Source organism: Podarcis erhardii (genome assembly GCF_964252035.2).
Source record: "Podarcis erhardii genome assembly, chromosome: 2".
In the NCBI taxonomy this organism is placed as follows: Eukaryota; Metazoa; Chordata; class Lepidosauria; order Squamata; family Lacertidae; genus Podarcis; species Podarcis erhardii.
In genome coordinates, this window is record NC_138498.1 from 70,170,447 (window position 1) to 70,197,626 (window position 27,180).

The window sequence follows — 27,180 nt, forward strand, 5'->3', positions numbered from 1 at the left end:
ACACTTGGAAATGTCTGCTACGGATGATATGAGCAGATGGGGGGGTTGTTTAAGGAAGCAAAGGCAAAACTCAAAAACATGACCAGAGGTCAGTTGAACACAGAATGAGGTGCAGAGAAGAGACATTCCCTGCTGCTGAGTCTCACCATAAGGAAAACAGCCAGCATCCTATGAAAGCCTGAAAAGTGGCAAATACCTAACTATAACAAAAGACTTATGTCCTTTCTTATCACATATAACCAAGTTTTGCGTCCAATAATTTGATTAGGTGTTGTTGTTGGATATATATACAGTGGTACCTCAGGTTACATACGCTTCAGGTTACAGACTCCGCTAACCCAGAAATAGTGCTTCAGGTTAAGAACTTTGCTTCAGGATGAGAACAGAAATCATGCTCCGGCGGCGCGACAGCAGCAGGAGGCCCCATTAGCTAAAGTGGTGCTTCAGGTTAAGAGCGGAGCTCCGGAACAAATTAAGTACTTAACCCAAGATACCACTGTGTTCTAGTTCATATCTATTTCATTGTCCAAAACAGCAACAGTTTCATCAGTTTTGGAGAACAGTAGAAATGAGATCTTCAGGGTTATACTACATCATTATCCAGCACATGGGGCTTAGAGTGAGACATCTGTGGCCCAGGTTGTCCTGCCTTTCTCTTGCTCAAGGCTCACAATATCACTCCTGGATCAGAGGTTGCTGCTGATGCCAACGCCACACAAGGCGTGTGTTTCTGGGCTGTGGATCAAATCTAGCATAGCTTGATTTTCAAGACAGGGTCTGGGGGATCATCTGTCTTTGAGGACACTATAGTGAACCTCTCACCCTTTGAGAAATTAAGGTGGAAGCAAAATATCATTTATCATGTAGTCATTGATGTAGAAAACGTTCCATTCTGGGCTAAATCTGAATTGGCAGCCCGTCATCACCACACCCTGCTTTCATGGTGTCTGGATCTTGCAGACAATTGGCTTCCCTGATGGGAAGTTTCCAAGTGGTGTCCATGCAGCAAAGTGGTCCTCCATCACCTCAGTTGCATCATCCCAGTATGCGAATGGGTCTGATGTTAGCTAGGCAGCAGGAGCTCTCAGCTGTTATTTATCGAATTGGCCAGCCTTGGGGGGATGCTCCGGCCTAGCAGCCTGTTTCTGCCCTTGACAGTGCTGTCTGAAGAATGGTACTGCTGGGGTGGGCAGGTGAGCAAAGGGACACTAGGAATAAGCCAATGTAAACAAGACAGAAATCCTGCCACAGTTTTTATTTCATCAAGCAAGACTGTGTCTCTGTAGCTAGGAGGGAGAACCTATGACCCTCCAGGAGGCGCTGGGCTCCTTCAGCCTCATCCAGCATGGCTGATGATCAGAGGAGATGGGATGTGTAGCCTGATATTGTCTGGGAGGCCACAGGTTTCCCTATGGAAGGAACTGGACAAAAGAAAGCAGGGGCAGCAGCGGGTGAGATTTTCTCTTGTGCTCTCTCCCACCTCAATTCCTGGCTGCTGCTTAGGACACACTTCTTGGCTGCGTGTGAGTTTTGTACAGCCCACCAGACCTGAGTAGGCTGCAGAACCTCCAGGCATTGTTTTGGCAAAGAGGCGCAGAGACTCAGCGCTTTATTTGCAGCAGCCTCCATGGGTGGTTCATGCTAGAGAACTCCTTTGCACCTCTGCTGTGGCTTTTTCTGGCTCCTTGGGCTGCCCACCACAGAGGATGGCGCAGCTGTGACTATCCCTGCCTCAGGGCTAAGGCATGAACTCTGCTCTCTGGAGCCCTCTGCATTACGGCTTTGGGTTCACACTTCTATGTGATAGTTTAGGTCGACTCTCTATTGGGGACCAGTTTACGTAGGGACCTTGGCATGAACTCGTCTTCCCCGGCACCACTTGCGTATCCTGCCTCCGAGCTTCCTCTTTCTCTCCCGCTTCACTTTCTTGCACTGCCCAGCCTTCCTGATGCCATCCTGCCCCCTCCACACTGCTCCAGCCTGGCCCTCATGCCCCCCAGCCACTGCCTTTGCTTTTCCCCAGCCCCCCACCCTGCACTGCTGCCCCCAGGAGCCTCCTCCCACCCTCCTCCTTGCCTTTGCAGAGACCCGCCTCCCTCACAGTCTTCCCCTGCCTCCCCAGCCCCTCACGTGGGCCTTGCTTGCCCAGTGGCATGAGCAGGGGGGCGGGCGGGAGATGGAGTGGGCAGCTGGAGGGGAGACTGATCATTCTCTTCTGCTTTCTCTGTCTCCGTCCGTCTGTCTTGTCTTTCTCTCAGCAGGTCGTCTGCACTGTCCTTTCATAAAGACACCTGACAGTGGGCCGCCTTCCTTCTCCTCCTCCTCCTCCTCCCCTCCACGGACTCCCTTCCCCTATATCTCTTGCCACCGCACACCAAACCTCTCCTCCTTCTTCCCATGTAGGTAGCCAGGCCCCAGCCGGGCTTTGGGGAGTCGGTTGGGGAGGCAGCTGCTTCGGGGGCCTTGCCCACCCGCCCCGCACCTTGTATCTTTGGTCACGCACATTCTCACTCTGCAGGCATCTCTGAAAGGAAGGACTAAGAGTCCATGAGTGTCCAAGAAACACTGGCCCCACAGACTGGACCAGGGAAGACTCAGGGCACGGTCTGCTCTCTCTCGTGTTCACTGCATGGCAGGAGTGTAGCCCCAGAAGAGCGGAGAGGGGCCTAGCGTTATGCTTCAGCAGCTACCACCCTCGGGAGGGCTGGCTTTTATATAAGACGGAAACTTCCCCTTTGGCACCCCACATCTATGCCCCCGTCTGGTTCACCTTTTAAAAAACAGCTTCGGTTAGGTATGCCGCAACAGGGACTTCTCAACATCAGTAGCTACACCGTAAATCCAAGCATGGATTTGCAGGCCAGTGTATTGATGCCCTACAGGCAGGGTGGAGGCAGTGAACAGAGAGCCTCAAATGAAAACCAGTTAGGCTGATTGTGACTGTAGAACAGAGCATCTGTTTCGCCAGATTAGAAAAGGGGGAGCCAAAATCTATGCAAACAGAAGATGAACCACACACACATATACACACACAGAGAGAGACAAACAGTATGCACACGGGCACACACACCATGCTGCAGGGGGCAGTTGCACTACAGAACAGGGGATGTCCCTGAACCAGGGTGTAGGGTGGATATACTGAGCGAACTGGGTTTGTGATGGAAGTACTAAGTCTGGGACAGAGACGACCTTCTAAAGTTGTCCCTTCACCTGATGTTTGCAGTGGGGAGGAGTGTTATTTTTTCCTGTAGACTCTGCTTCCAAAGATAGTAAAAAGGGGAGGATATGTCTTACTCTATAAAGGAGGGGGTGGTGAAAGCGGCCTCCCAGTGTTGCTGGATTACAACTCCCATCATCCCTGACCCTTGGCCATGATGGCTGTGGACAATGGGAGCTGGGAGAGCCACGGTTTCCTCATTCCTAATTTTAAGTGCCATTTGACATAGAGAACTTCAGGGCCCCCATGGTTGTACATGACACAAGAGTTCTGCCTCCACCCACCACAAAAGAGGGCTTTTTTCCCTTCTTCACTCCTTCAGTTTCCAACACATTTGTCCGCAAAAAGCAAAGCGAAACCTTTATGCCATATAACTTGCTGTAGGGTTAGGGTCGCTTAAGGGCAGCCGGTTAATTTTGTCGACTGGGTAAGTTGGGGAAATGGCACATTTCAGGAGGAGTCGGATCTTGGTGCCTTGTTGCCGTCGCTGTTGTTCAAACGAAGCTGCCCTGCGTCCTTGGGAGCGCAACTGGCGGGCCCTGTGGCTAGGGGGGTGTCGTGGCCTTTGACTTGTGGGCTCCCCACCTGAGTGCCCATGTGGCTCCTTCACAGGCAGCCAGTCGGAAACGCACAGAAAGGTCTCTGCCTCCGCCAGTAGCCCCTGCGACTCCAGCACAGCCTCGACGCCTGTTGGGGAGCAGATTGAGCGGGCCCTGGATGAGGTAACGCAGCAGGGTGCATTGAAAGGTACGTGCAGCCCCCTCGCCCCTATGGCTTGCCCCTCTCCCGGGTCCTCGGGCTGCGGGCTCCCTCCCTCCAGGTCTGCTGAGGAACCTCCTCTCTCGCTTCCTCCCCTCTGCAGACTCCTCCAGCCCCAGCAGCGACGAGACAGCGGTGGCATCCGCAATGAGCTGGGCCCCTGCCAGCGTGGAGCCTCCGATGGAGAAGGCCGAGGAGCCCCCTGTGGGGGCCACAGCCTGGCAGGCAGCAGACTGGGCAGAGCCGCAGCAAGGCGGGGCTGGCCCCACGGAAGACCTGGGGTTTCCAGAGCCCAAAGACGAGCCTCTGTTCCCAGATGCCCCGCCTCCCAAAGAAGAGCCTCTGTTCCCAGCAGCCCCTCTGCCCATGCAGAGCGAAGGCGCCCTGGATCTGGGCGAGGCCTTTGGGTTCTCCCAGCCCCCCGCCCCGCCGTCAGAGAACATCCTCGACCTGTGGCAGAACGACAGCGCCGCTGCCGAGCCCACCCCTCCCGACGCCTGGGAGCTCCAGGGCGGGCCCCCCACCCCAGCCCCGTGGGACCTTCACGACGGGCCGCCCGCCGCCGCCCCCATGCTGGTCGAGGTGGATGCCCCCCCAGGGGCAGTGGAGCCCCCACCCTCCGCCAGCCTCCTGGAAGACAACCTGTTGAACTTCAACGACCTGCCCGAGCCCCCGGCCACCTTCTGTGATGCTGAGCAGGATGAAGAGCCAGCCAGCATCATTGCCATTGAGGGGCTGCACCAGATGACCCTCAGCTACCAGCACGCCCTGCAGGAAGCTTCCGGGGTGCACCAAGAGCCCCAGCTGCTCACCAACGGGGAGACTGCCCAAAAGGAAAGCACGCAGGTGAGGAGGGGGGTGCTCAGGCTGGCAGCAGGGCCTGGGGAGCACTTCTGAAAGCTCCTGGCCCTGCCTTGCAGATCAAAACAGGATCATGAGGTACCACAGCTTGCTGCTTCGTGTTCATTTAAAGTGTGTCTCCTTTGGGCCCTGCCACTGGAGAAGTAATAATAATAATAATTTTGTTATTTATGTGCTGCCCAACTGACTGGGTTGCCCCAGCCACCCTGGGTGGCTTGCAACAAATTAAAACACCAAGCACAGTAAAACATCAAACATCAAACATTAAAAATTTCCCTATGCAGGACACATCTTCTTTCATGTCTTATTTATACACACACAGACAAAATATTCCTTTATTTATTAATGTTGAAGAATGATGATGAACAACTTAATATGTGCACCTTGCTGCAGTCTTTAGACCATGCATGTTCCACAAACTTTTGGACCCTTTCACACGTGCTAGCTCATGGGTAGCTTGAGCATTTTACTCCTCAAGCCTTCGTTGTCTGAGAGTACAAAACCAGAAAGTGATTGTTGCTCTGGGTTAACTGGGAAGGGAAAGAATAGGGACACCTTCCAAAGCACAGCACATGCCACGTTTTGCTTTTCTCTTCCAGACCAGCGAGGGTTATTTCAGCCAATCACAAGATGAAGACTTTAACCAATCAGAAGAACCATCTGCTAAAGCTCCTCCTCCAGTGTTCTACAATAAGCCTCCAGGTGAGGATCAGGGATGGATGGGCAGGTGGGAGGGAGGATGGGAAGATCCACCTTTGCGCTTCCTCTTCTGGGGACCCCTAGAAGAGCGGGCTTTGGGGACCACCCCTTTTCAAAGGGGGGAAAAGAGCCAGCCACCCTCCCTCACAGGTCATGCATTTGATTCCCCCCTCAGAGATTGATATCACCTGCTGGGATGCGGACCCAGTGCCAGAAGACGAGGAGAACTTTGGGGGCAGCGTTTAAGGCCAGCTCCCCTGCCCGACTCCTGTATCCTGCACCCAGCGAGCCCAGCGAGTGCAAGCCTGGAGCAGCCGCAGTGAGGGCCTGGTGCCTGCTTGCTCCGTATTGTAGCCCTGCGGTCCAGGGCCTAAGATTGTGCCCCAGCCAGACAGGATATTCTCCATGGTACTCCGGGGTAACTTTTTCCAGCTCTCTTTCTCTTTCTCTCTCTCTCTCTTCTCCCTGTTTTTCTAATGTTGTCAAATAGGAAACGTGTAAATCTGCCTGGTCCCCCTCTTTGTTGGTAGCTTCCCTGCAGATCCTTCCCCCTTCCAATTGCCTCTTAGCCCATTGGGTTTTTTCTGACACTCCCCCAAATGCCATGTATACCATCTGGGTTGATCTCCTGTGAGTGCTGCTCTTGGGGGTGGGTGGGGAGGGTCGCTTCCTCCTCTCAGACTCTGCCCAGAGTTTTGAGTATTTTGCACGAATTTAAAATAAAATATGGCAATAAAATGGCCCTTGTCTGGGCAAGGCTCTGGCTCCCATCCCCCCACTTCTCTGTTTGGTCCCCCCAACACACACCTGAGGCACCCAGGGAAGCAAAGGAGAGCCCCGTCCATCTCTGGGCTCTAGCAGCAAGGAACTTTCCCCCCTCCAGAGTTCTGTGCCCCAATGCCCCTCTTGTTTCAGAAATAAGCCCATTTCAGACCCTTCTCCTTAGGCCTTTATTTGCCCTGAGAGCCTGGGACAAGGGGAGACTCTGGGTGGGCTCTTCCCCCCTCCAAAAAAAACCCTTTCCTCTTTCCCTACCCTCTTTCCTCTTTCATTCCATGCTTGGTTTCCTTTCTCTCACGTACAGTAATTGTTTTTTTGAAAGCACAAATTCTGTAACAGCAATGTGCTTATGTATGTTAATAAATAAATTGATTCCAAGCAGGGCAGCTGGCTTTGTAGTACAGGGTGCCTTTTTTTGCTTTCAAAGGTGGGGCAGGATTAATGAGGCAACGCAAGACCACCGGGTGGTCGGGTGGGCATATTCCACAGGCACAAAACGGCTGATCTCTTATTCAGAGTTTTTTCAGTAGCTGCTTTTAAGGGCCAAAAATGTACTTTGATGGGGTAGGGGTATGAAAGCTGAGGGGAATTATTATTTTAAGCAATTGGAACACTTTGAACGTGGCATTGTGTGGTCTGTAGTGGGCCCTGCATGAAGTCATAGCCTGAGCAGGAGAACTCACCACTAGATGTCGCTGCCAACAAAGGTATGTGTTTCTGGAACATGCCTAGGCCTCCATCCTCCTAATTCTGTGGCATTATTTAGGAATGGGCTTGCTTCACTTCCTTCCACAGTGCACATGGGAATCTTTAAAAGCACAGCACACCCACCATTTTCGCAGCACCGACTCATCAACCACCCAGCACCAGGTTTGTAATAAATCAGGTTCCACAAACTTTTATTATTTTCAAAATGTAACAAACAAAAAATAGGAAACGAACCCAAAGGCCCCCTTGCAGTCAGCACCAACAGAGCCTGTAGCGGGCCCAGAAAAAGGGAAGTGGGCGAGATGGGGAGACCAGCCCCAATCTCACCCTGGCCAGGAGGTCAAAGAGCAACTGGGGGGGGGATCTTTGCACTGCGAGGGCTCATGGCCCAGACATGGCTGGAAGGCTCGGACTGAGAGGCTTGGTGGCTCCCGCAGACCAAGGGAACAAACAGGCTGCCGGGATCCTCCAGCTTGTGTGCAGCAGCAGCCACAGTCCACCCTAAACTGCAGTAGTCCTGCCAAACAAAGGCATTGAGACCGGCAGGTGCCAGGGCCCCGGCTCATAGCTGTCTCTGGCGCTGAATTCTGAGTCTGTCCAGCTGGGGAAGATGCGCTGCGAGTGCTCAGCCTCCAAGTAGAGGTTGGTGCAGGTGGGGCCCCGGCTGGCTGTGCTGGGCAGGTGGAGCGCTGAGCTGTAGCCCCGGTCCAGGAAGAGGGGCTTGTAGCTGGGCGGCTGCTCCTGCTTCTCCGGCTGCTCGTGGCTCAGGAAGGGGGTGGTGATCTTGCGGTACAAGCCGCGCGTGTCCGTCAGCACTTCGCTGTAAGGCGGCGGCGGCTCGGCCATCAGCACTGCTTCCTCGTAGCAAGGTGGCTTGGATGGATCTGGTTCTGCAAGCAAAGCAATCACAGTGACCGAGTGCAAGGAACTGATACAGTTAAGCGTGCCATCAATCCATTGCCTGCTCTCTTCCCCCCAGGCATACAAAATACAAGCTCATCTGTCCCGAGCAAGGTTTGGGGAGAGACAGAGACCCAAACACCCTAAGCTCTATTATCACAACCCAAGAGCTGGCTACAACCACAGACCTACACTTCACAGACAAGCAAATGGGATCAGGGATGGTGCAAGACTTTGGATACACAGAATGGGCATTCTGACCCCACCTTCCTCTTAAATAAGCCTCCTGAGATCCTGCCCACTTCCTCCCTGCTTCTCCACCCCCATCATTCAGCCCAGACACAGGTCCAGCTCTAAGGGCCTTCTGGCAGTTCCCTCACTGCGAGATGTGAATTTACAGGGAACCAGGCAGAGGGCCATTTCTGCAGTGGCACCCACCCTGTGGAACACTCTCGTGTCAGATGTCAAGGAAATAAACAACTATCTGACTTTTAGAAGACTTTGCCCAAAGCAATGTTTTCTTTCATTCCTTCATATTTTGTTCGAAGCTGCCATTAAGCTGAAACTTTGCAAGCTCTGAGTGAATAGCAGTTTGGTCTAAAGGCTGAACCCTTAAGCCTGCTGGAGGCAGCTTTGGCTCCCTTAGCTGTAGCTCAGGGGTGGGGCATCTGCCTTGCATGCAGAAGGTTGCAGGTTCAATCCCCAGCATCTCCAGAGAGGGCGGGGAGACTCCTGCGTGAAACCCTGGGGAGCCCCTGCCAGCCAGTGCAGCCCGTCCTATGCTAGATGAAACAACGGCCTGACTTCCTGTTCTCGCCAGCCAGCTACCCACCTGCAGAAGCAGCGCTCCTCCCAAACGCGACCGTATTCTGCACCAGGAGTGGGCTCAGTCCCCTTCGGGTGCCCTTACCATGCCTGCAGCTCCACGGCCTCGGGGGTGGGAGGTGAGGGCGATGGGGCTCGATCCGGAGTCGGTGAGGTACCGCGATGCCCGGCGGGTTCCTGATGTACCCGCCCCCGTAGCCGGAGCCCCCATAGGCAGGGCCCCCATAGCCCTCGTAGTGGAGGGGCTCCATCTCCAGGGTGCGCAGGTGCTGCTCTCGCAGCCGCTCCTCCTGCCGCCGCTTCATGCGCCGCCGCAGGTAGCTGCAGAAGCAACATAGCAACACAATGAGCCCCCAGATCAGCCAGAAGCCGGCAAAGCAGGTGAGGAAGGTGTAGGTGCCGTGGGACATCACCATCTTCGCTCCGGAGGACTGGCAGAGATTTCGCCCTACGAGCTTTGAAGCCAAGGAGTTTATTCAGTTCCAGCTATGGGGGTGGCGGGTGGGCAGGAGACTTTTTCTCTCTTTCCCCCACTTTTGGGTCTTCTGCAAAAAGGCAGGGACTAGGCTTAGTTCTGCGGGTGCCTTTGCCTGCTCTGCTTCCTCCCTTGCTGCCCAGTCATGTTGAGGGGATCACAAGCTTCCCCTCAGCTCTCCTTGTACGTCCAGTTTCACCTTTTCCCCAAAGATTGTGTAGGGTGCTCTCTTTCAGCCACAGTACAATCCAGGGGCCACCACCAACAAGGCCCTGCTTCAGTCAAGGCAGTGGAAGCAAGGTCTGCAGCAGCTCAGCCCCTTGTGAGTTACGCGGCCTCCTGGAGGTGCTCCACAACTGCAGCCATGGAAGAGGTTGGCCGGAGACTGGGGCGCAGGCTTGGGCCTTTCACGGAGAGGGGGGAGTTCTGGCTCCTAAAGGAGCCCAAGGGAGGAAAGGAGAGTGCTGGGAAGGCTCATGGGCACGGCCTGTGCTCTCTTCTTCAAACGCCTGAGTTCTTGGATACTTGGGGTAACACGACCAGTAACACCAGCACCCAGCCCAACTTCTTCCCATTGCTGGCTCGGGGCTTTGCAGGGCCAACAGCACTTCCGACAGGAGCTTGCTCCCTGCAAACAGACAGACAATGCCATTGATTGGAGGAGGGGACAGACAAGTGCTATTTTGCAGAACCCACCCTGCCTGCTCTAAGCCCCTCCCCAGCTAACGAGCACAAGCCACTGGTGGTCCAATGAAGGGGTGTAGAGCTTAGACCCTGACTGCAAACACTGCCCCTCCCCTTGAGCACAAAAGCCTGCGGCTTGGCTTGGCTTCCCACCAGTTGCAACTGCAAAGTAGAGGGGAGGAAAGCTTTTGGTTAAATTGGGTGTATTGTACAGCCTCCGACCCCTGTCCAGCAATCTAAGCCTGTGACTACCAAGTGAGCATGTGCCCCCTTTCATGCGGCCACAGTACCGCCCACACACTCACCATCACATGCACCCACTCTCATTCATGCACTGAACACTCACAGATCAGGCTGGGCTTATGGCATTCAGGCATGCTCCTTGCACAGGTTGCAACCAAAGCTGTGGGCCGCCATTGCCCTGGCCATTTCCGACTGAGGCAATAAACTGCCAGGGATGGAGCGAACCCAAATTCCAGACCTGCTGCTGCTGCTGTGGCAGTGAAAGGGAGAACTCACAAAACAGCAGGGCACAAAAGCACCAGGAGAGGCCAAGAGAAGACAAGTACCAGAGCACTACCTCACTTCTCCTCTTGATGGCACTGCTAGCCCAACAGCACTCCTCTGCTCATCCACAAACCATCACAGAAGCCTCCTGCCCACACATGTCACAGCTTCACCCCTCAAGGGACTGCTCTCCACATGGCACATCACACACCACTGCCAAGATGTGTGCTGATTCCTCCTTCTCTGCCTCCGCTTACCCCCTACCCCCAGGTAATGGATGCCAACCAACAACCTCCCATTCATAGCAAAGCTGTTTCCAATGCAGCTTAGGGACCACTAAGCGTGAAGCAGGTCGCCCTGAGCTAAAACTGAACTTTGACACTTGCATCAGGTAAAGGCCCCACCATCAGCTACACCTCCACCCTCCTCCCGCCTGCTTAGTTCATTGCTTGTTAGTTCTGAGGTCTGCCAGTAGCTAGGCCACCATAAACCAAGGCAAGTAAGTACGCTATTCCCAGGATATTTCATAAATGGACTCATCCTAGAACCCCATTTCAGGAAATCACAATCACTTGAGAGGGAGAATTCCTCCTGCATGTATACTGCAGTGGATCACAAGCTGTGGGGATGAGGTGATCTGAATCTTGCCTTTGTACACTTAGGCTGCATTCTGGACAGGCACACATGCAGCAAGAGGTATTCCACATTCCACCCAGGCAAACACACTTAAGGAGGCTGCAGAACAGGGCAGCAGGGGGCGTGGCCTAGGCAGGGAGGCTGCAACCAAGGGCCAGGTAGAGAGGCCTGTTGTTGCCCACTTTTAGCTAGTGTGCACCCTATTATTTAACTTGGGAATCTCTGTAAGCACCATTCATAGAATGGCCTTTCAAAGTGTCATCATAACTTCCCCAAATGTTAACAGGACCTATTTGGGATTAGACCTTTCTGAGTAACTCTGTACTGAGGAACAACTCCATTTCTCCTTTAAAAGTATCTCACTGTCACCTCAAACACAGCTGAGAGGGTATTCCCCACCATATCAAGGCGTTAAGAGATAAGCCTGCAAGCTTTTATTATTGCTTACACTAAGCCAGCCTTCTTATCAGAGCCCAAACCAGCCGCTAAAACTTAAGAAGTGGGCTGAGCTTCAGCCTCCTGTCAGCTGCCAACCCTGTTGGTGTGTTTTAAATGTACAGAGCCAGAGTGCATGATCAGCAGCCATTAACAGTTAAGGTTAACAGCTAGCAACTAAGCTGTGTTCCTGGATCTGTTCTCTTGCTTCACATCAGGTCAGATCAAGGCCAAGCGTTCTTTGTAAGAAGCCCATCAGTCAACAAGCACTGAGTGCTCTGTCAGAAACAGGGACCCTGGTCTGAGTAGGCTGCTGTTTACCTTCCACCTGCCTGCCATACATCATAAGGCAGGTGCAAATCAATACCAGTAAGCATTAAACTATTTAGTTAGAAGAGACACCACAGGCCAGCCAATCACAGAAAATGCTTGAAATGTCAGTCTTCTAGCCTCAATACAGTTGGCCACTGCTTAACGTCTTCCTCATAATGGCCCTATACTAAAGTTTTGGGTTTGAATGCCACCTGTGTGGTGCTTGTCTGGATCCTTTCATTTGTTATTATCCATATAGTCCCAAAATATTCCATCTGGGACTTAGCCAACTGAACTATATATTACCTTGAGCTATAGGCCTTCTGAATGTTTGACAAGGCACATAAATAAGCCTTTCTACTTATCTATGTGCAGGCCCATTATTAAAAACACAAGTTACATTACGACTGTCAAGTTTACATTCAGAAGTGGTGGCCACAAGTTAGAAAAGGAAGTGTAACTGGGTAAGCAGGTGGGTGGCTGAATCCACACAGGAAATGAAGCAGCCCGTGAAACATGGGTTGAGTGGGAATGTCCTTTGTCCCTTCTTTGAATGCACGTGTCCCAGTTGGTGGCTCCATCAAGGAAGTGTGACTGAGCTAAAACAAGCCCAGGAAGAACAACTTTGCAGCTGCCAATATGGCAGCAACAGGGGAGATTGCCAAGATGAAGTCAAGCTCCCCCCCTTCCTCCCAGTTTACTCTCCCCCAAAATCTGCTAATTAAAAACAGGATTTTCTAAGGAACTACAAAATTTCTGCGTGATTAGGTCAACAGCAAGCTGACATTAACTAAATGCCCACAAAAAAGGCTGCAAGGGTGAAATTTGTTAATAGGCACTGAATTCAGCTTTCCGGGAAGACCAGATTTTATGTTTAAAATATGTTTCTAACCTTTATTGCCATGAAGGCAGGCTTGTAAGGTTAAGCAATGTGTCATGACAGACTGGTTAAGTGGTTAGAGTACTGGGATAGGATCAGGGAAACCAGGGTTCAAATCCACACTCAGTCATGAAACTCGCTGAGTGATCTTGGTTCAGTTACTATCCTATAGCCTAGCCCAGCCCACTGGGTTGTTGTGAAGAAAAAATAGCAGAGGGGCAAGGTATGTGGTTCTGAGTAACACGGAGGAAAGCAGGGAAATAAATGTAATGAATAGACGGGGGGGGGGGGAATCTGAGAAATTTCAAAAGCCACAGTGGGAGATGAACAGGATATTCAGTTGCCAGGGAGAAGATTTACAGGGTTGTGCATAGCTCTCTGCACCTTCCCATTGGTTAGAAGAAAGTATAATGCAAAATGACCCAAAAAAATCTCCCAGGATATCTAAAAAAAGAAAAATGGTAATAAGAAAACCACTGACAATTTGGTTCCCCTTGATGGTACCTCAAAATATGCCATCTGAGAGAGCCTACCTCATCTTATCCAATTTTGGCTCACCTGGGTGCTTGCTTTGATTTGCCTAATTGTACAAAGCTTCAGCTTTCCTAGAATTAACTGAGTGCAAAAACACATACACACACACACAACCTGTGTCCGAAGAAGTATAGAATTGCAGACACTTTCTAAATGCAGAGCACAGAGAACTCTGTAACAAAGACAAGGTCACAGTGCCAGACCTCCACCTGGGACAACCTTGGTACTCGGTGAGATTGCTGGCTGCTGGCCAGAAGGAAGAGGTCACAGAGCTGCCTCGATCTCCCTGAATATTCTGCTGTACATGAGAACAGTATAATCCCAGCAGAGACCAGTGCAATATTCATACATCTGCAGGACAAAAAGCTCCAGTTACAGGTGGCCATAAACCAGTGACCAATAAATGCCTCTGCTGGGAGGCAACAGCGGGAGAGGGGTCTTGCCCTGATGTTGTGAGCTTCCCAAAAACAACTGGGTGGCTACTGTGAGAACAGGAAGCTAGAGTAGCTAGGCCTCTGGTCTGATCCAGCAGGGATCTACTTGTGTTCCAAGTGAACCTACTATATGACCCTGTCTTACTGATCCCACGGTCCTCAGTACCAAGGTCTTCTCAAGGCAATGCCTCCACCAGCAGCCTTAACATCCTGTTTAAGATACTTAATAAAAATCGTCCATTCCAGCAGAGAAGGCAAGGATGGTTCTTGCAAATGTAGCTCATCTTTACCTATAAATATCCTTTCTGTGTGTGTTTTTAGAAGTCCCTAATAAGATGAGGATGGGTATGGAGACATGCACTTCAGTATGTGATTGAGGGTTTCTGCATAGAAAGCATTGCAACTGGTGATGCGGGAGGGAATTGCAACAGGGCCTGTGCACGGCTCCCTGAGACTCCAGTGCCTCCCCTCCTCCTCAAATAGGAGAGAACAGCTACGCCTGTGCTGGGCAATGCAGATCCCAGCCTCAAATCACGACAATAAATGTCAAAGTAAAGACTTAGCAGCACCTTGGCAAGGACTCCTCCACAGCATGAATCTGGCCTCGTGCAAGGCTGGCATCTACGGGACACTGAGATGACTGGTGTGCTGTGTTGGCTACGGCTGCTGGAGGGTTGGGGGTTGGGAGGGAGGGAGGGAGGAGCACTGCATCAAAAGGACTAGTCCACCTTAAAAGCACAGGCAGCCAATCCATCCGGAACAGGGACTGCTCTGGCCTGCAGCTGGAACCTCTGGCGATTCTGGAGCACTGGGCTTCCTTGCCTCTCCAATGTCAGATCCACCATTTGTGGGCATGAGGCCTTCCCTTCCCCATTCATCTTCAGACATATGCTCAGGACACATGTTGGCTTCTGAAGATAGGGTGCCTTTACAGGTAATAAGTCCCTACCAGGACTGTTACAGGCTGTGGCTTCTTCTTGCACACCAGCTTTGCTCATCCATGCAGATGACACCAACAGCCCTTGTGCACAAGTAGGCTACATACATTCCTGGGCAGCAGAGTGTGTGTGTGTGTGTGTGTGTGTGTGTGTGTGTGTCCACATTGAATGGGAAACTGAACAAGCTCTCAATTATTTTCTCTGATAGCACAGAGGGCACCTCAAATTCAAGGCAAGCACTTCTTACAAAGACATTTTCCTACCTAGCCACCACTACAGAAGCTCCCAAGCTTAATTTAAATTAAAACTGATACACATGAAGTCAAACAGACCACTGAGCATGTCCATCTGACCCTCTGGCAATCCACAGCCATGCACGCATCCACTCCTAAAGTGGGAGTCCAGGAACCACTATGGCTTCCAGGGGCACTTAATTTCTGCTGTCTCCTGCCTGATAAGCTTTACCTGTTGCCCTAAAAGACCTGACTCCTGATAGTGACCACGTGAGGCAGCCTGCAAAGGTTAATAATGTCCTGCTTTTCCATCTTATGGTCCAGGATCAAGATGCAGCCTAGAAAGCAAATTCCAGGGCTGAGCCCAGGCATAAATTAAACCCTGGAGGTCAGGTTTAACACACTGACATCTTTTTAGCCACTGCCTGTCACCCAAAGGAAGCTGCCTTATACTAAAATCAGACCACTGATCTGGCTCAGTGTTGCCTTCGCAGACTGACAGTAGCTAAAGTTCCTTGGCCAAGTGTTTTGGTGGGGCACAGAAATTAGTATCAGAGCAAGAATAACTGGGGAACAAGGACCATGGCCTGATCTCTCAACTGAGCTATGGTGCCTCCTTCTCTTGAAGGATGGGGAGGGGGGCCATTTATCTGGGGTTTTTTTTTTTCTAAAAGGCCGATTAACCCTGTCCACTCAAAACACTTAAGCAACCTTCTGACGCTGCTTGCATTTGGGGAAACCCAGTGGGCCTATGCAAGGCCCTCCCACTCTCCCCCGTCTTGGTGCATGATGATCTCCGGTGCTTACAGCTAGCTTAAGATGCTTCCCACCTCTCGGAATAGCGTCTCTCCCGTGGCAGTGCCCATTATCATCCTCCCTACCCCGCAAACACAGCGACTCCAGCCAACAGGAGAGGCACCGATCCTGAGCTGAATGCACCTACCAAGCTGGCGTTGCGAAGAGGCGGCTTTTGCGCGCGCGCGCACACACACACACCAAGCGCACACACGCACACCCCACAGCGCAGAGATGGGTGCGCGCTCAACCCAGGCAGGCGAGAGCGCGCAGGACTTCTCTCCTGCCCCCCCCCCCCGCCTTCCTTCCCCAACCTGCCAACCGCCTCCTAGCAAGTCCATTGCCAGCGCCGGCTGACGCCGCCACGTTCCCCAGCTATGCCAAGTCCCCAGGTGCCCAAGCAACAGGAGGCGTCGAAGCTGCAACCCCGGAGGGTCTTCCCTGGGGTCGCCCCGCTCGCTTGGGGGCGAGCAGACCATCAGTCCTGTCTGCTGGCACCTTAAGGGGCAGCTGCACGTGGGGAGAGGGGCGGCCGGCCGGGCCCCTTCCACCAGTTGTGGGCAGCTGTGGGGTGGGGAGAAGAGAGGAGGAGACAGGCAGCTAAGCGCAGAGGAGCCTCGGTTGGCAGGTGGCTGGTGCTGCCGCCGCCTCCTCGCCTCGATGGGCCCCCGGTGACTCCCACAGGGTCTCTCGCCTTTTTCGTCCTCACCGTCACTTCCAGCGCCGAGATCAGGGATCGCCCGCAGGAGCCCCATCTCGAGAAGCCGGCAGAGCCATCCCTTCGGCTTCGGTGTGGCGTGGAGCGGGGCTGGGGCTGGGGCAGGCGCGGCCAGGAGAGCGCGGCGTCAGGCGGGTGGGCTGCCTCTCGCCTTGCCCATTGCCCGACGCGGCAGCTCCACGCGGGCGGTGCCGGGCTCTCCCTTTGTCTCCGCCGCCGCCGCCGCCGCCAGCGCTCGCGCGTCTCTTCCTTTCTTCTTCCCTCTCTCTCCAGCTCCTGCCTCGCTCGCTCCCTCGCTTGCTTGCTCTGCCGGCCCCGCCCTCTGGCTCCTCCCTCCGGCGGCGGCGGCGGCGGCCCTCGCCAGCCTCTTCCTGCCCACTTCGGGGGGCCTGCAGCCTCGTGGGGACGGCGCGCGGGTCTTTCCTAGGAGAAACCCCGGGACTCCAAGGCCGTCCGGAGTGGGGTGCAGTGGGGGTCGTCGGGAGGGCGACCTAACTAGCGTCAAACAGCAGTGGCAGCAGCGCCTGGGGCTCGCTGATCTTGGGGGCTCCTTTGCTTGCTTGCTTGCTTGCTTTTTTTTGCTCCTCGTTGGAATTTCCTGCCGGGATTCGCTTGGCTCCCTCGCTGTCCTTTCCGATCCGGGCGGGCTTCTCCCTCTCCTCCCGACGTCACGACTGTAGCCTCGGCACGTCAGGGCCAAAGCGGAGGGCGCAGAGGTGGGGAGAACGCCAGGCAGCAGGGAAAATCCGGCAAAAGCACCTCCGAGGCCCCCCCAGCCCTCCGAAGAGAAATCCGTGATCTCTCCCTCCTCGCTTCCCGAGCCAAGAATAGTCCCTGGAACCGAGGCCTTGATTCATAGCCTCCTTCCCCCCACCTCCGCCACCCTAAGGCACACAGACGCAAGAGGAAATCTATTCCTAGGCTCTTGTCTTGGTGAGCAGCAACACAGCAAAGCCTCAAGAAAGCAGAAAAGGCTTGGGTCGGGGGAGACCCCCCCCCCCGGGTTACCTAAAACCGCACGTGCCGCGCTGAGGTGTGTGCTGGGAAGACACGCATGCTGCAGATCCCCTGCTATTCTCAGATCTGGGTTCTGGAGGCCCCCTGTGGATAGGCAGATGCCTTCTTAATGTGGCATGGCCTTTCCTTCCTCTTCTGGAATGCCCAGTGCAGGTGTCCCCCAGGGGACCCAGTTAAGTGAGGCATATGTCGAAAGGCTCTCCTTAAAATGGTGCAAGATAAGGGTTAACAATGGAAAGCCCATGCCCAAATTTGCCCTTACCCTACCTGGCCCCCTCTCCTTCTTAACCCAAATGTGAAGGGTGGGTATGAAAGGAGGGGTGGGTGTAGCCAAGGGAGGCCTCCAGGGGAATGTGGCATGGCTTGGCCAGCAATCCGACACCTTGTTCAAGAGAGGGTGCTTCCCAACTGCTGACGGCTTTTGCGGTGGGATAATCACACACTGTACTGGCACAAATCCCAGGTCATACATGGAGGTCTTGTACAACAGATCCACTCCCCGCAAAGCTGGTGACTTATTGCTATAAAGAACAAGTCAGGAATTTCAATAACCCTTGCTTTGTGGTTTTCAGCCACCATTTCTGCCCATTGTCTAACCTCCCTGCAGATCGTCTGGGAGGTGTGAGGGATATTTACCAACTAGGGGTTGTAAAGTCTCTCATCACCCCTTACAAACACCCAACCTGCCAGCATGGCAGATCCTGGCCTTTAACCACTTGCACACCATCAAGCACAGAGGTTTTTAAATGTTTGTAAAGACCCAATTAGCTGTTTGGAAGGATCACTGCACCACACTCCCTGGGTGCTCTGTTCCTCATTTCTGATGCCGGCTGTGTTTTGTGCTAGGCGCTTTCACCTCATGAACCAGAGAGGGCTGGCAATAGTGCCTGGAAGGGCTGCCTGGGTCATTGTTACTGGAGGATTTGCAAGGAGCCCTGCGGAAGAGCCTGGGGCTGGTCAGCAATGCCTCCTCCCCTCAGCCATGTGCTCTCTGCAGAGCTGACAGTTGTCATTCCTGACTGCAGAGAAGCAAGCAGGGTGGGGTGCGGGGGGCGCACACACACCATGGCAGCAATAATGCAGCCTGCAGGCCTCTCTGTGCTGCTGTCATGGTGACAGAGCCGGGAGAAACACGAAGCTGCCACTCAGTAGTAGTTAATGAAAAGTGTCGTGCCAGCCTGGCGAAGCCTGGGGAAGGGGAGCTGTGAGGAGTCCTGTCAGGGAAATGTAAGTGGACAGATAACCTTGTCACCTCACTACAGGGTAGGGGCAAAGCAAGGGTATTGGGACTTGGGGATGGATCGCCCTAAAGGAAATGGCGAGGAAGGGAGACAGTGGACACACATAGGAAGCTGGCTTGAAACTTGAGTCAGGCCATTGTTGCTCACTGTTGACTGGCAGTGGCTCTCCAGGCTTTTAGATGAGGGACAGTCCCTCAGGATGCGAGGAATTGAACCTGGGGCCTTCTGCATGCACAGCAGATGCTCTTCCACTGAGCTGCATCCTCAAAGTGGCATGACCACTTGACAGACCCACAGGATGTGCCTAGGCAAGCATGCTGTCACATCACCCAGGTGGCCACATTGTCCCAGTCTGAGAGAGCTCACCCCAGGGCACCTTGGGCACCAATCTGAAATCTCTCTAATGTCCTGCTTTCTGGTGCTGAGAATGTTACCACCTCCCTGCTGCCCAAGGTGTCTGGACAACATGGGTGTGACAAAAAAAATAATCCCTTGCCACCTAGCAAGACGGCATTGGCAAGCAGCTTACCAAGTGCAGCATACCGGGCAAAGTCAGCAGCCATGTTGGGCATGGGAAGCTGTGTGATGCAAGAAATAGATGTCAAGTGTTCTCAGTTGCTAAGGGTCCTGATGTACCTACTTGACTGCTCCCTTTGCTACAGCAGAATGAACACTCCTTGCCATCACTGAGTTGTCCAGCAATCTTCACTTGCATCATGGGATAGACTCCGAGAGAGCAAACAGTTACATGTCGTGAGTCAGCTCTGTTGTGCTGTGGCTGTTGCCCCCTGTGGAATGTGACCCAGAATGGCACTTCCTGTGTGTGGGTAGGAACTGGGACTTACTCAGCGTTGTGCATGGAACATTGTATTCCTACTGGAACAGGCCACTTGCGGATGCCCATTCTTCAGCAAAAATCTACTGAACACCGGAGCCTTCTAGCATATTTCCCTGGTTTTACTAGCATACTTTAGTTATGTTAGACCCTGCATCATATCGGAATCAAAAATAAAATTGCCAGTATCATAATGCCGTTATACAAATCTATGGTGTGACCATATTTGGAATAATGTGTACATTTCTGGTTGCCTCACCTCAAAAAGGATATTGTAGAACTGGAAACAGTTGAAAAAAGGGCAACCCAAATGACCAAGGGAATGAAATGGGGGGGGGGGTCATGGCAAAGGTTGCAGCATTTGGAACTTTTTAGTTGAGTGAAAAAGCGAGTAAGAGAGGCGACATGACAGAAGTTTATAAAATTACGCATGGCTTAGAGAAAGTGGATAGAGAAAAAACTTTTTCTCCCTTTCTCACAGCACTAAAACTCATCAAATCCAGTAAAGCTAGATGTTTGACAATTCAGGAGAGATAAAATAAATTACTTCTTCACATATCACAGGCCACCAACTTGGATGGTTTAAAAAGAGGACTGGACAAATTCATGGAAGAGAAGGCTATCAATGGCTGCTCCTCGGTCAGAGGCAGTAATGCAACTAAATACCAGTTGCTTGAAAGCCACTGGAAGGGAGAGTGCTCTTGTCTTCAGGTTTTGCTTGCAGGTTTCCCACAGGTGGGAATGGGATGCTCCCCACCATGCCTCTCAAAATATTTTTATTCACCTGCAATTTCTTCCCTGTTACACTTGTACTATATCTGCCACTCTTTCATTCCCTGTCCTTTTACATTCACTTTTTCCCTCATAAGTTTTTTATGTCCCCATTCTTTCGACCCCCCCCCCATTTCGTATTATTCTTAAACAGAAATTAACCTTTTATCTCTCTTAATTTTGTTCAACAACATCTCTGGCCTTCACCCCTTAAAAGAGGGGCCCTCCCTTCCTCACCTCTACACAGTATGTGGGGAACTGCTGGTGCTGATATTGCTCCAGGTCTTCAGCCAAAATATTACACCACAAGGAATGGGCAAGTGAGGGAGGCACCGAGTAGATGGTGGCACTGAGGCCTACCTGGAAGTGGGCAGATCTCCACTTGGCCCTGGCCTACTGTTTGAGAAACACTGACACTGAGGGAAGATCACACTAAGGGCTTATCCAGACTTCTACGTGTCCCAACATTTTCCCACAGGGAAACTCGATTTTTACCACTCAGTCGGAGCAAATGTCAATCCGGTTTTCTGTGGAATGACATTTGCTCCAATTCAGCACCAAAGAGTGGATTTTAATGGGAAAAGTGGCAATGCAAACAGAAAACTGCTTGGATGGACCCCAGCTTCCTCGAAGTGTGCACAAGCCCCAAGACTTTGGGAGCCTGCAGATGTGCCATACTGTAGGGTAGCACAGTCTCATAATGCTCTGGACTTGGGCACACAACACTTGCAACTGCAACTCCACCACAACCCAGTTAAAAAATCAGGTTTGCTGCTAGATTCTTAACTGAACAGGTCATGGCTAGAATTGAGAGAAAGGAGGGAGTATCCAAAAAAGCTGCTGCCATCAGCCGCGTGTTGTGCCGAGTGAGGAGCTGTTTCCTAGCAACAGCTAAGAGCGCTGCTCACCCTGAAAAGAAGCCTCCCACAGTTCATCCCAGGAAAAGAAGCAGGACATCAGGTTGCTGCAGGGATAAGAGGGTAGCATAGGCCCAGTTTAATTGAGAGTCAAGGGAAGGGGAGCTTGGTTTTAAAATACCTTTATGGGAACCATATTGCCAGGCCAGCAGTGAACAGTTGGGGGGGGGAGTCCATTGGCTGGGCTTGGAATAAAGCAGATTTGGGATCTGGGGGACATTTTGAACTCTCCAGATTTCCAGTTTTAGCATTGGGATTCTAACTGCAGTTTTCTGCCTCAACATTTAAAGCGTGGCAGATTGTAAGAGCTTTCAACTGTTGAGCAGTCTCTTTAAATGGTTGTTGTCAGACATTTAATAGGCTATTTTGTAAGTGGCAATCTAATCAATAAATGGTAAACCCTCTGGCTATGGATGTGGAAGAGCTTGCATGTATCACCCCGTCTGTGGTAAAGAGAGGTGTAGCCTTTTCTATGCTTTGCCATCATGTTTACACCTATGGCTGCAACAATAAAAAGATAGGCTTCTCCACATTTGGTGCATTCAGTTAAGAAGTAGCTTGTTTCCAAACAGGACCCACCCACCCATGAGGCAAGGTGAGGGGACCGCATCAGGCGGCAGGATCCAAAGGGGCAGAGAATCCTGATGTAGATCTTTATTCCCCCTTTGTTCCTGATGTCAATCTTCACTCCCAGTTTCTACCCTGGTGGGGAGCAGGGTGCCATTTTGTGGTTCACCTCAGGTACAAAAATGTCTTGGGCTGGCCCTCTTTCACAATTACCACTGCTATGTTGACAGCACATTGTTCTTCATAGGGCAGGGATGGGCAACCTGTGGCCCACAGCCTAATTTCAAATGCTCTTTGCAAGTGAACACTTCAGACCTCAGGCGCATGACAAAGGGGTGACAGAAATAAAAGGGGCTGCTCGGTTGTGGCTCTGTCCCTATCCACAAATTATCTCTGAGGGAATGTATCTTGTGTCCTAGGGCTTTTGAGTGAGACTTGTACTTATTCCATTTTCAGGCAGTTTTAGTTTTCTAAGTGTACTGTGTCAAGAGCTTGTCTCATTTTTGCACATGTTGCTATCTCCAGGTGTCTTGTTAAAGAGAAAGCTGTTGCAGCACTCCAACCCAGGTCATTAAAATATCTATTTGTTTATTAAATTTATATCCCACCCTTCCTACCAAAGAAGTTCAGATAATTTTTTTCTCCATAGTGAACTATATATTTTGGACAGAAAAAGTATGTGATCTGCATGGAACTGCCTGGGAGAATAGCAACTTAAGGGGCAATTATATCATATTGGAACTTTCTAGTGCCTGCTAAGTAGGACAAATTTACTTTTATTCCTCTCTTTTTTTTGTTGATCAGTCGTTTGCCTTTATGAATTCATGAACCTTGTAGAAAATGTATCTTAGTAAACAATTCATGTCAAGAACAGATAAAAAAATGATTGCAATATTGCAAAGAATTAACTGAACTCCTTTGGAATGTAGATTTTAAATATGAACGTATGTAGATAATTGTCAACTGATGTTGACTATCAGCTATCAAATGATGAACATATAAATAGATATATTAATAGTGGAGAAAATTATACAAAATTCTTATTTAGATATCATATACAGATCTATATCATACATAGATATAGATTTATATATATCAGATACCACTGATAATGTCTCATAGGCTATGTTAGTGAAAGTGAAATCTTAAGCAGTCTTCTGCAATGTGTCCAATAGTTGGAATCAACTATACTGTCAAATCCTGACATCCAGTGTTAGATATCAAAAATCTAGCGGATATCAAAGCACACCGAGTTGCTTCTTGGTACAGTTTATGAGGACAATTTTATTTTAGCTCTAGCTTTCACCTCTGTTAGACTGGTCCTGGTTAGGTTCATGTACGAGAGCTGAAGGATAGTTTCCTCTAGAATTAGGAGCAAGTAGTTAATGCAATATCACACTTGGCTATTCTTTTCAGGATTCACTGCTAGATGCTGCCCTCTTTTCATCTCATGAATTCATAGGCTAACCGTGATCTCCAGCATTTCTCACCATTATTTTGAGACCTTCTGAGGAGGTACTGTTCCCTTCAAAAAGAAGGCTTAGGCCAATGAGGAGCAGGGCCCATTCCCTGAAAGTAGAAACCTCATTGGGGAATGATTTGCCTAAAGAAACTCACTTGGTCAGTTGACTGAGCCAATTTAAACCATTTAAGAGGATGACATTTGGATGAATCGCCCATTGGATAAATGGTCCATTGCTACTTCTGTGATTTCCTTTTATTGCTGTCAAGGTTTTGTGATTCTTGTGTGTTATTTACGTTGAATTTTTTGTGTGTTTTAACTTGGTGTCTATTAGCTGACACAAGAGCCTTTTGCCTGAGTAGCAACATTTGTTGGAAAAAATGACCAGTTCAATGCATACTTGACATCATTTGTAGAACTGGGATCAAAAAGAGAAGATCAAGGCTTGGGGAGGAGGGGGGACATGTCCCTCTCTAAGGCCATAGAGAACTGCCAGTCAAGGTAGACAATATCAGTCCTACTGGTTTGCATCAGTACAAAGCAGCTTCATATATTTTACCCCATCAAGTATTAAGGCTAGTGCAGGTGTGATATTATGGCTGTCCAGGGAGTGGGAATAAGTCTATAGAGAATGAATAACAATGACTGATGGAACACAAAGATTGCCGTGACCCCATTTGCAGGCAACTCCCTTCCCTATTTTTGCTCCTGCTGTGGATGCATTGTGCTTCTCCAGGAGACCAAACATCCAGTGTTGGACCTCCTCTCTAGGACTGAGAGTTTGGTTCTGCTGAGTTTCCTCAGTTAAAATATTCGAAGGGATTTTACCCTAAAATGCCCCCTTTTCCTGCTGGCTGGGGAAAAAAATCCATCCACCTCCGCCTGTTTCTATGGCAACTGTTCCCAAGATAACAAACGGCACTCACCAGTTTCATGCAAAGCACTGCAGAAAATGTAGCTGGGACATGGTTCTTAGAATTGGGATCAATCTCTCCACCCCCCCACCCAATCTCAGACAATTGTTTGCAAGGAGTTTCAGAACTTCAATGGCCCCATCCTCAAAAGGAAGCCCAGTTTAGGTGTCAGCTCATAAGGCACACTCCAGCAAAGGTTCAGCTCATCTAAACCCAATTGTGTTGAACTCAGCTGTTTCTCTCCCATTAACTACAGTGGAACTAATAGCTTGACCTGCTCTGTTCCTTGAGCAAAGTGTGTTTTTTGGGGTGCCATCCTTGCAAACTGGGGTATTTTTGTTTAGTTGCAATTTGAAACATGTGTACTCATGTGAGGTAGATACCAGGTAAGAACTCTGGCAGAAGTAAAATCAGCTAGGTGAGAAGCTGTTGGGATTTACTTGAGGGGCAGGGGGGAAGACAGTGGACAGCAGAAGGATTAAACACTCCCTGCCATTCACATTGCAAAGCATCTCCTCCTGAAGCTGCTTTGGAATGCAGAAGATGTCTTAGAGCTTCTTTACCTGTACTTGCAGTGAATGAGGTAGCTCCATGAACATTGACAGCCTAAATAATTGGACCTACAGCCTTCAAGTGTCCCTACACCTGTGCCTTTTTGAAGCTCATCAAATTTTGGAACACCCTTTAAAAATGGCAATCTGAAACCAAAATTCCCACTTAACAATGCTCAACGAAAGGGGAGGTGACAGTGAGCTTCTGTTTCGTTCAGAAACATTTGTGATTGAAAGCACCATGCTATTTCTCCTCTCCCCCCCCCCCCCGCAGCACTCCTCTAGAGCAGAAGTAGGCAACTACAGCTCCCCTCATCCCTGACCATTGACCATGCTGGCTGGGTGCTGTTGGGAGTTGGAGTCAAACAAGCACAGGAGAGTCATAGCCTGGTTAGCCACTACCTTAGAGGTTCAAGTACGGTACTCTTCACTCAGCTATAAAAGGGAGCTGGTTTTTGTTTTGCCTTTGTGTAAATTACAGAGCAAGAATGGCAAAGGGGCCTTCATCTTTTTCTCTTCTCTCCCACAGCGCCCCCCCTCCCCGTCCTTTTGCAGCCGCAGTTGGCAGATCTGAAGTCAGTGTAAATGATTCCAGAATTAGGCAGACAGCCTTCCACCCCACATACTGTTCCCGATCGGAGAGGCGGAGCTGTCACTGGGAAGGAAGCGGAGTTGCTAAGCGCCGAGGTAGAGAGATGTCTTCAAATGACCCAGCCAGCGCCAGCCTCTTCCTCCTCCTCTTCCTAACCTCACTTCACCCTCCACTTTCCCTTACAGCAGGGGCAACCCACAATCACCACGTATAAAGGTACAGTTAAGGAAAAGACAAGCAACACCACGAGGCACTCTCCAAAGAAGCAAAAAGGGAAAATAAAAGGCTCTTCCTGTTCCATCCTGGTTGGATAGATCGGGGTGGGGGTGGGGGTGGGGGTAGAAACACAATGGTTTTTATCACCGTTTCCAAAAGACAGGAAGCTAGATTCTGAGTCAAGATTAGGAAGAACTTCGTCAGGACAAGGGCATTTCAACAATGGAACAACAACGGCCTTTGTGAGCTTGCGAAATGCCCTTCTTTGGAGATTTCCAAGACAAGGCTGGGCGGGCGTCGACCGTGTGGAGCCCCGTCCGTCGGAGGTACAGGACGTCCCGTCGCCAAGGCAGGGGGCGGGGCAAGAAAGGGGAAGGAGCCCCCCGCCCCAGCTCCGGCAGTGGCGCGCCAATCGGCAAGGAGGAAAGCACTCCTCCGCAGCCGAGGCTGCTTCCTCTCCTCCTTTTTAACGCATTTCAGCCTCCCACGTGTTTACTTCCCACCCTTCCCCTTGTGCAAGCAAAACCCGAGTTAAGGGGCCTGTCATGTCGAGACGACGAATCTCGTGTAAACAAGATGAGCCTCCGAAAGAGCAGACAGAGCCAGCGCTGCGCAGGTGCTGGAAGTGCCGCTTGCAAGGATTTGAGGTGAAAAGACTGGGTGGTTGTGCGTGTTAAAGCAGATTTTCCAAAGGCACCAATTCCCCCCTCCCACCGGCACCGCACAATCAAAGCAACAAAAAATGAATACGAAGCATGCTTTGCTCCGTGTGGTCGTTTCTCCACAGGAGTTAGGAGATCTTACCTACTATGGTCACTGACAAGACAAATCTAAGGGCCCTTGCATCATCCTGAAAGTTATCCATTCCTGCCCCCTCATCAAACTTGTGCTGCCAGAACTGATACCTCTCAAACACTGGGCTTCTTCAGCAACACTGCCTGCTAAGCACAACTCAGCTTGTGGTCCATTTTACACTGTGGTCAGTAGTGCCTGCAGTGCAGACTTTCAGTATGGACTGCAGTTAGCTTAGGGAAGAAGCAGGACACCACATGCTATTATTGTTTGAGTGTTTGTAGTCTCAGGGATGAGGGCATAGCTGTCAACCGTCCCTTATTTGGAGGGAAACTCCCTTATCCCAGCGCCGTTTCCCACTGCTGTCCCGGATTGATGATGTCCCTTAAATTTCCCGGGTTTCATGCTCACCCGGCTCAGGAGGGAAGCAGCGGCTCGGGGTCCTCCACCTCGAGAGAGCGTGCGCATGAGCTGCCGTGTCTTCATCTCTCCCTTTTCCCCCTCAGGGGCGCGTCGTGAGGAGATGGGTGGCGGCGGGTGGGCAGGCAGCCCCTCTCTTGCGAGACTTCTGCTGCGCTGCCATGGGAAGCCGGAGGCAGTGGCGGCGGCGGCGGCTGAGGCGGTGGCCTGAGGGAGGAGGAAGAGGGGGGGAGGGACGCAGAAGGGCGGCGCTTCAGCGGCCGCAGCAGCGCCGCAACTGCCTCATGCCGGGCCCGCGGGCGAGAGTCTCTCTCGGTTGGGGAAGGGCCGATGGAACTCCTCGCGCCAGGACGACGGCAGCCCCAACGTGCATAAGCTAAGCAAAATCCCTTATTTTGGCTGCTGATCCCTTATTTTCAAACCCCATGCTTTTTAATATCTATATGAAGCCGCTGGGAGAGATCATCAGGGGGTTTGGACTGGGTGTTCATCAGTATGCAGATGACACCCAGCTCTACCTCTCCTTTAAATCAGAACCAGTGAAGGCGGTGAAGG

The 27,180-nt window shown here is 51.3% G+C and overlaps 2 protein-coding genes across 10 annotated transcripts in view; one reads left to right on the top strand and one right to left on the bottom strand.

The window, feature by feature from the left end:
- Positions 1-6,702, top strand: part of DBN1 (drebrin 1) — a 40,169-nt gene extending 33,467 nt beyond the window's left edge. For 3 of the 6 annotated variants that reach the window (XM_081850210.1, XM_081850207.1, XM_081850209.1), the window contains 5 exons: positions 2,259-2,399; positions 3,830-3,964; positions 4,080-4,822; positions 5,437-5,539; positions 5,712-6,702. In XM_081850210.1, the coding sequence (XP_081706336.1) occupies positions 2,259-2,399; positions 3,830-3,964; positions 4,080-4,822; positions 5,437-5,539; positions 5,712-5,782 (1,193 nt within the window). In that variant the 3' untranslated portion in view covers positions 5,783-6,702. The remainder of the gene's footprint in view (positions 1-2,258; positions 2,400-3,829; positions 3,965-4,079; positions 4,823-5,436; positions 5,540-5,711) is intronic. The other 3 variants (XM_081850212.1, XM_081850211.1, XM_081850208.1) reach the window with 2 other exon arrangements.
- Positions 6,703-7,187: 485 nt separating this feature from the next.
- On the bottom strand, positions 7,188-17,572 carry PRR7 (proline rich 7, synaptic). Of its 4 annotated transcripts, none has more exons than XM_081850260.1 (3): positions 17,339-17,572; positions 8,757-9,852; positions 7,188-7,914 (listed from the first exon to the last, which is right to left on the bottom strand). In XM_081850260.1, exons 2-3 carry the CDS (start codon positions 9,163-9,165, stop codon positions 7,526-7,528), a joined length of 798 nt encoding a protein of 265 aa, XP_081706386.1. In that variant the 5' UTR covers positions 9,166-9,852; positions 17,339-17,572; the 3' UTR covers positions 7,188-7,525. The 4 variants fall into 4 exon arrangements, with proteins under 4 accessions (XP_081706386.1, XP_081706388.1, XP_081706385.1 ...); XM_081850262.1 differs by lacking the exon at positions 17,339-17,572 and adding an exon at positions 16,322-17,067 and having other exon boundaries at positions 8,757-9,070; XM_081850259.1 differs by lacking the exon at positions 17,339-17,572 and adding an exon at positions 16,322-17,062.
- Between the last annotated feature and the right edge of the window lie 9,608 nt (positions 17,573-27,180).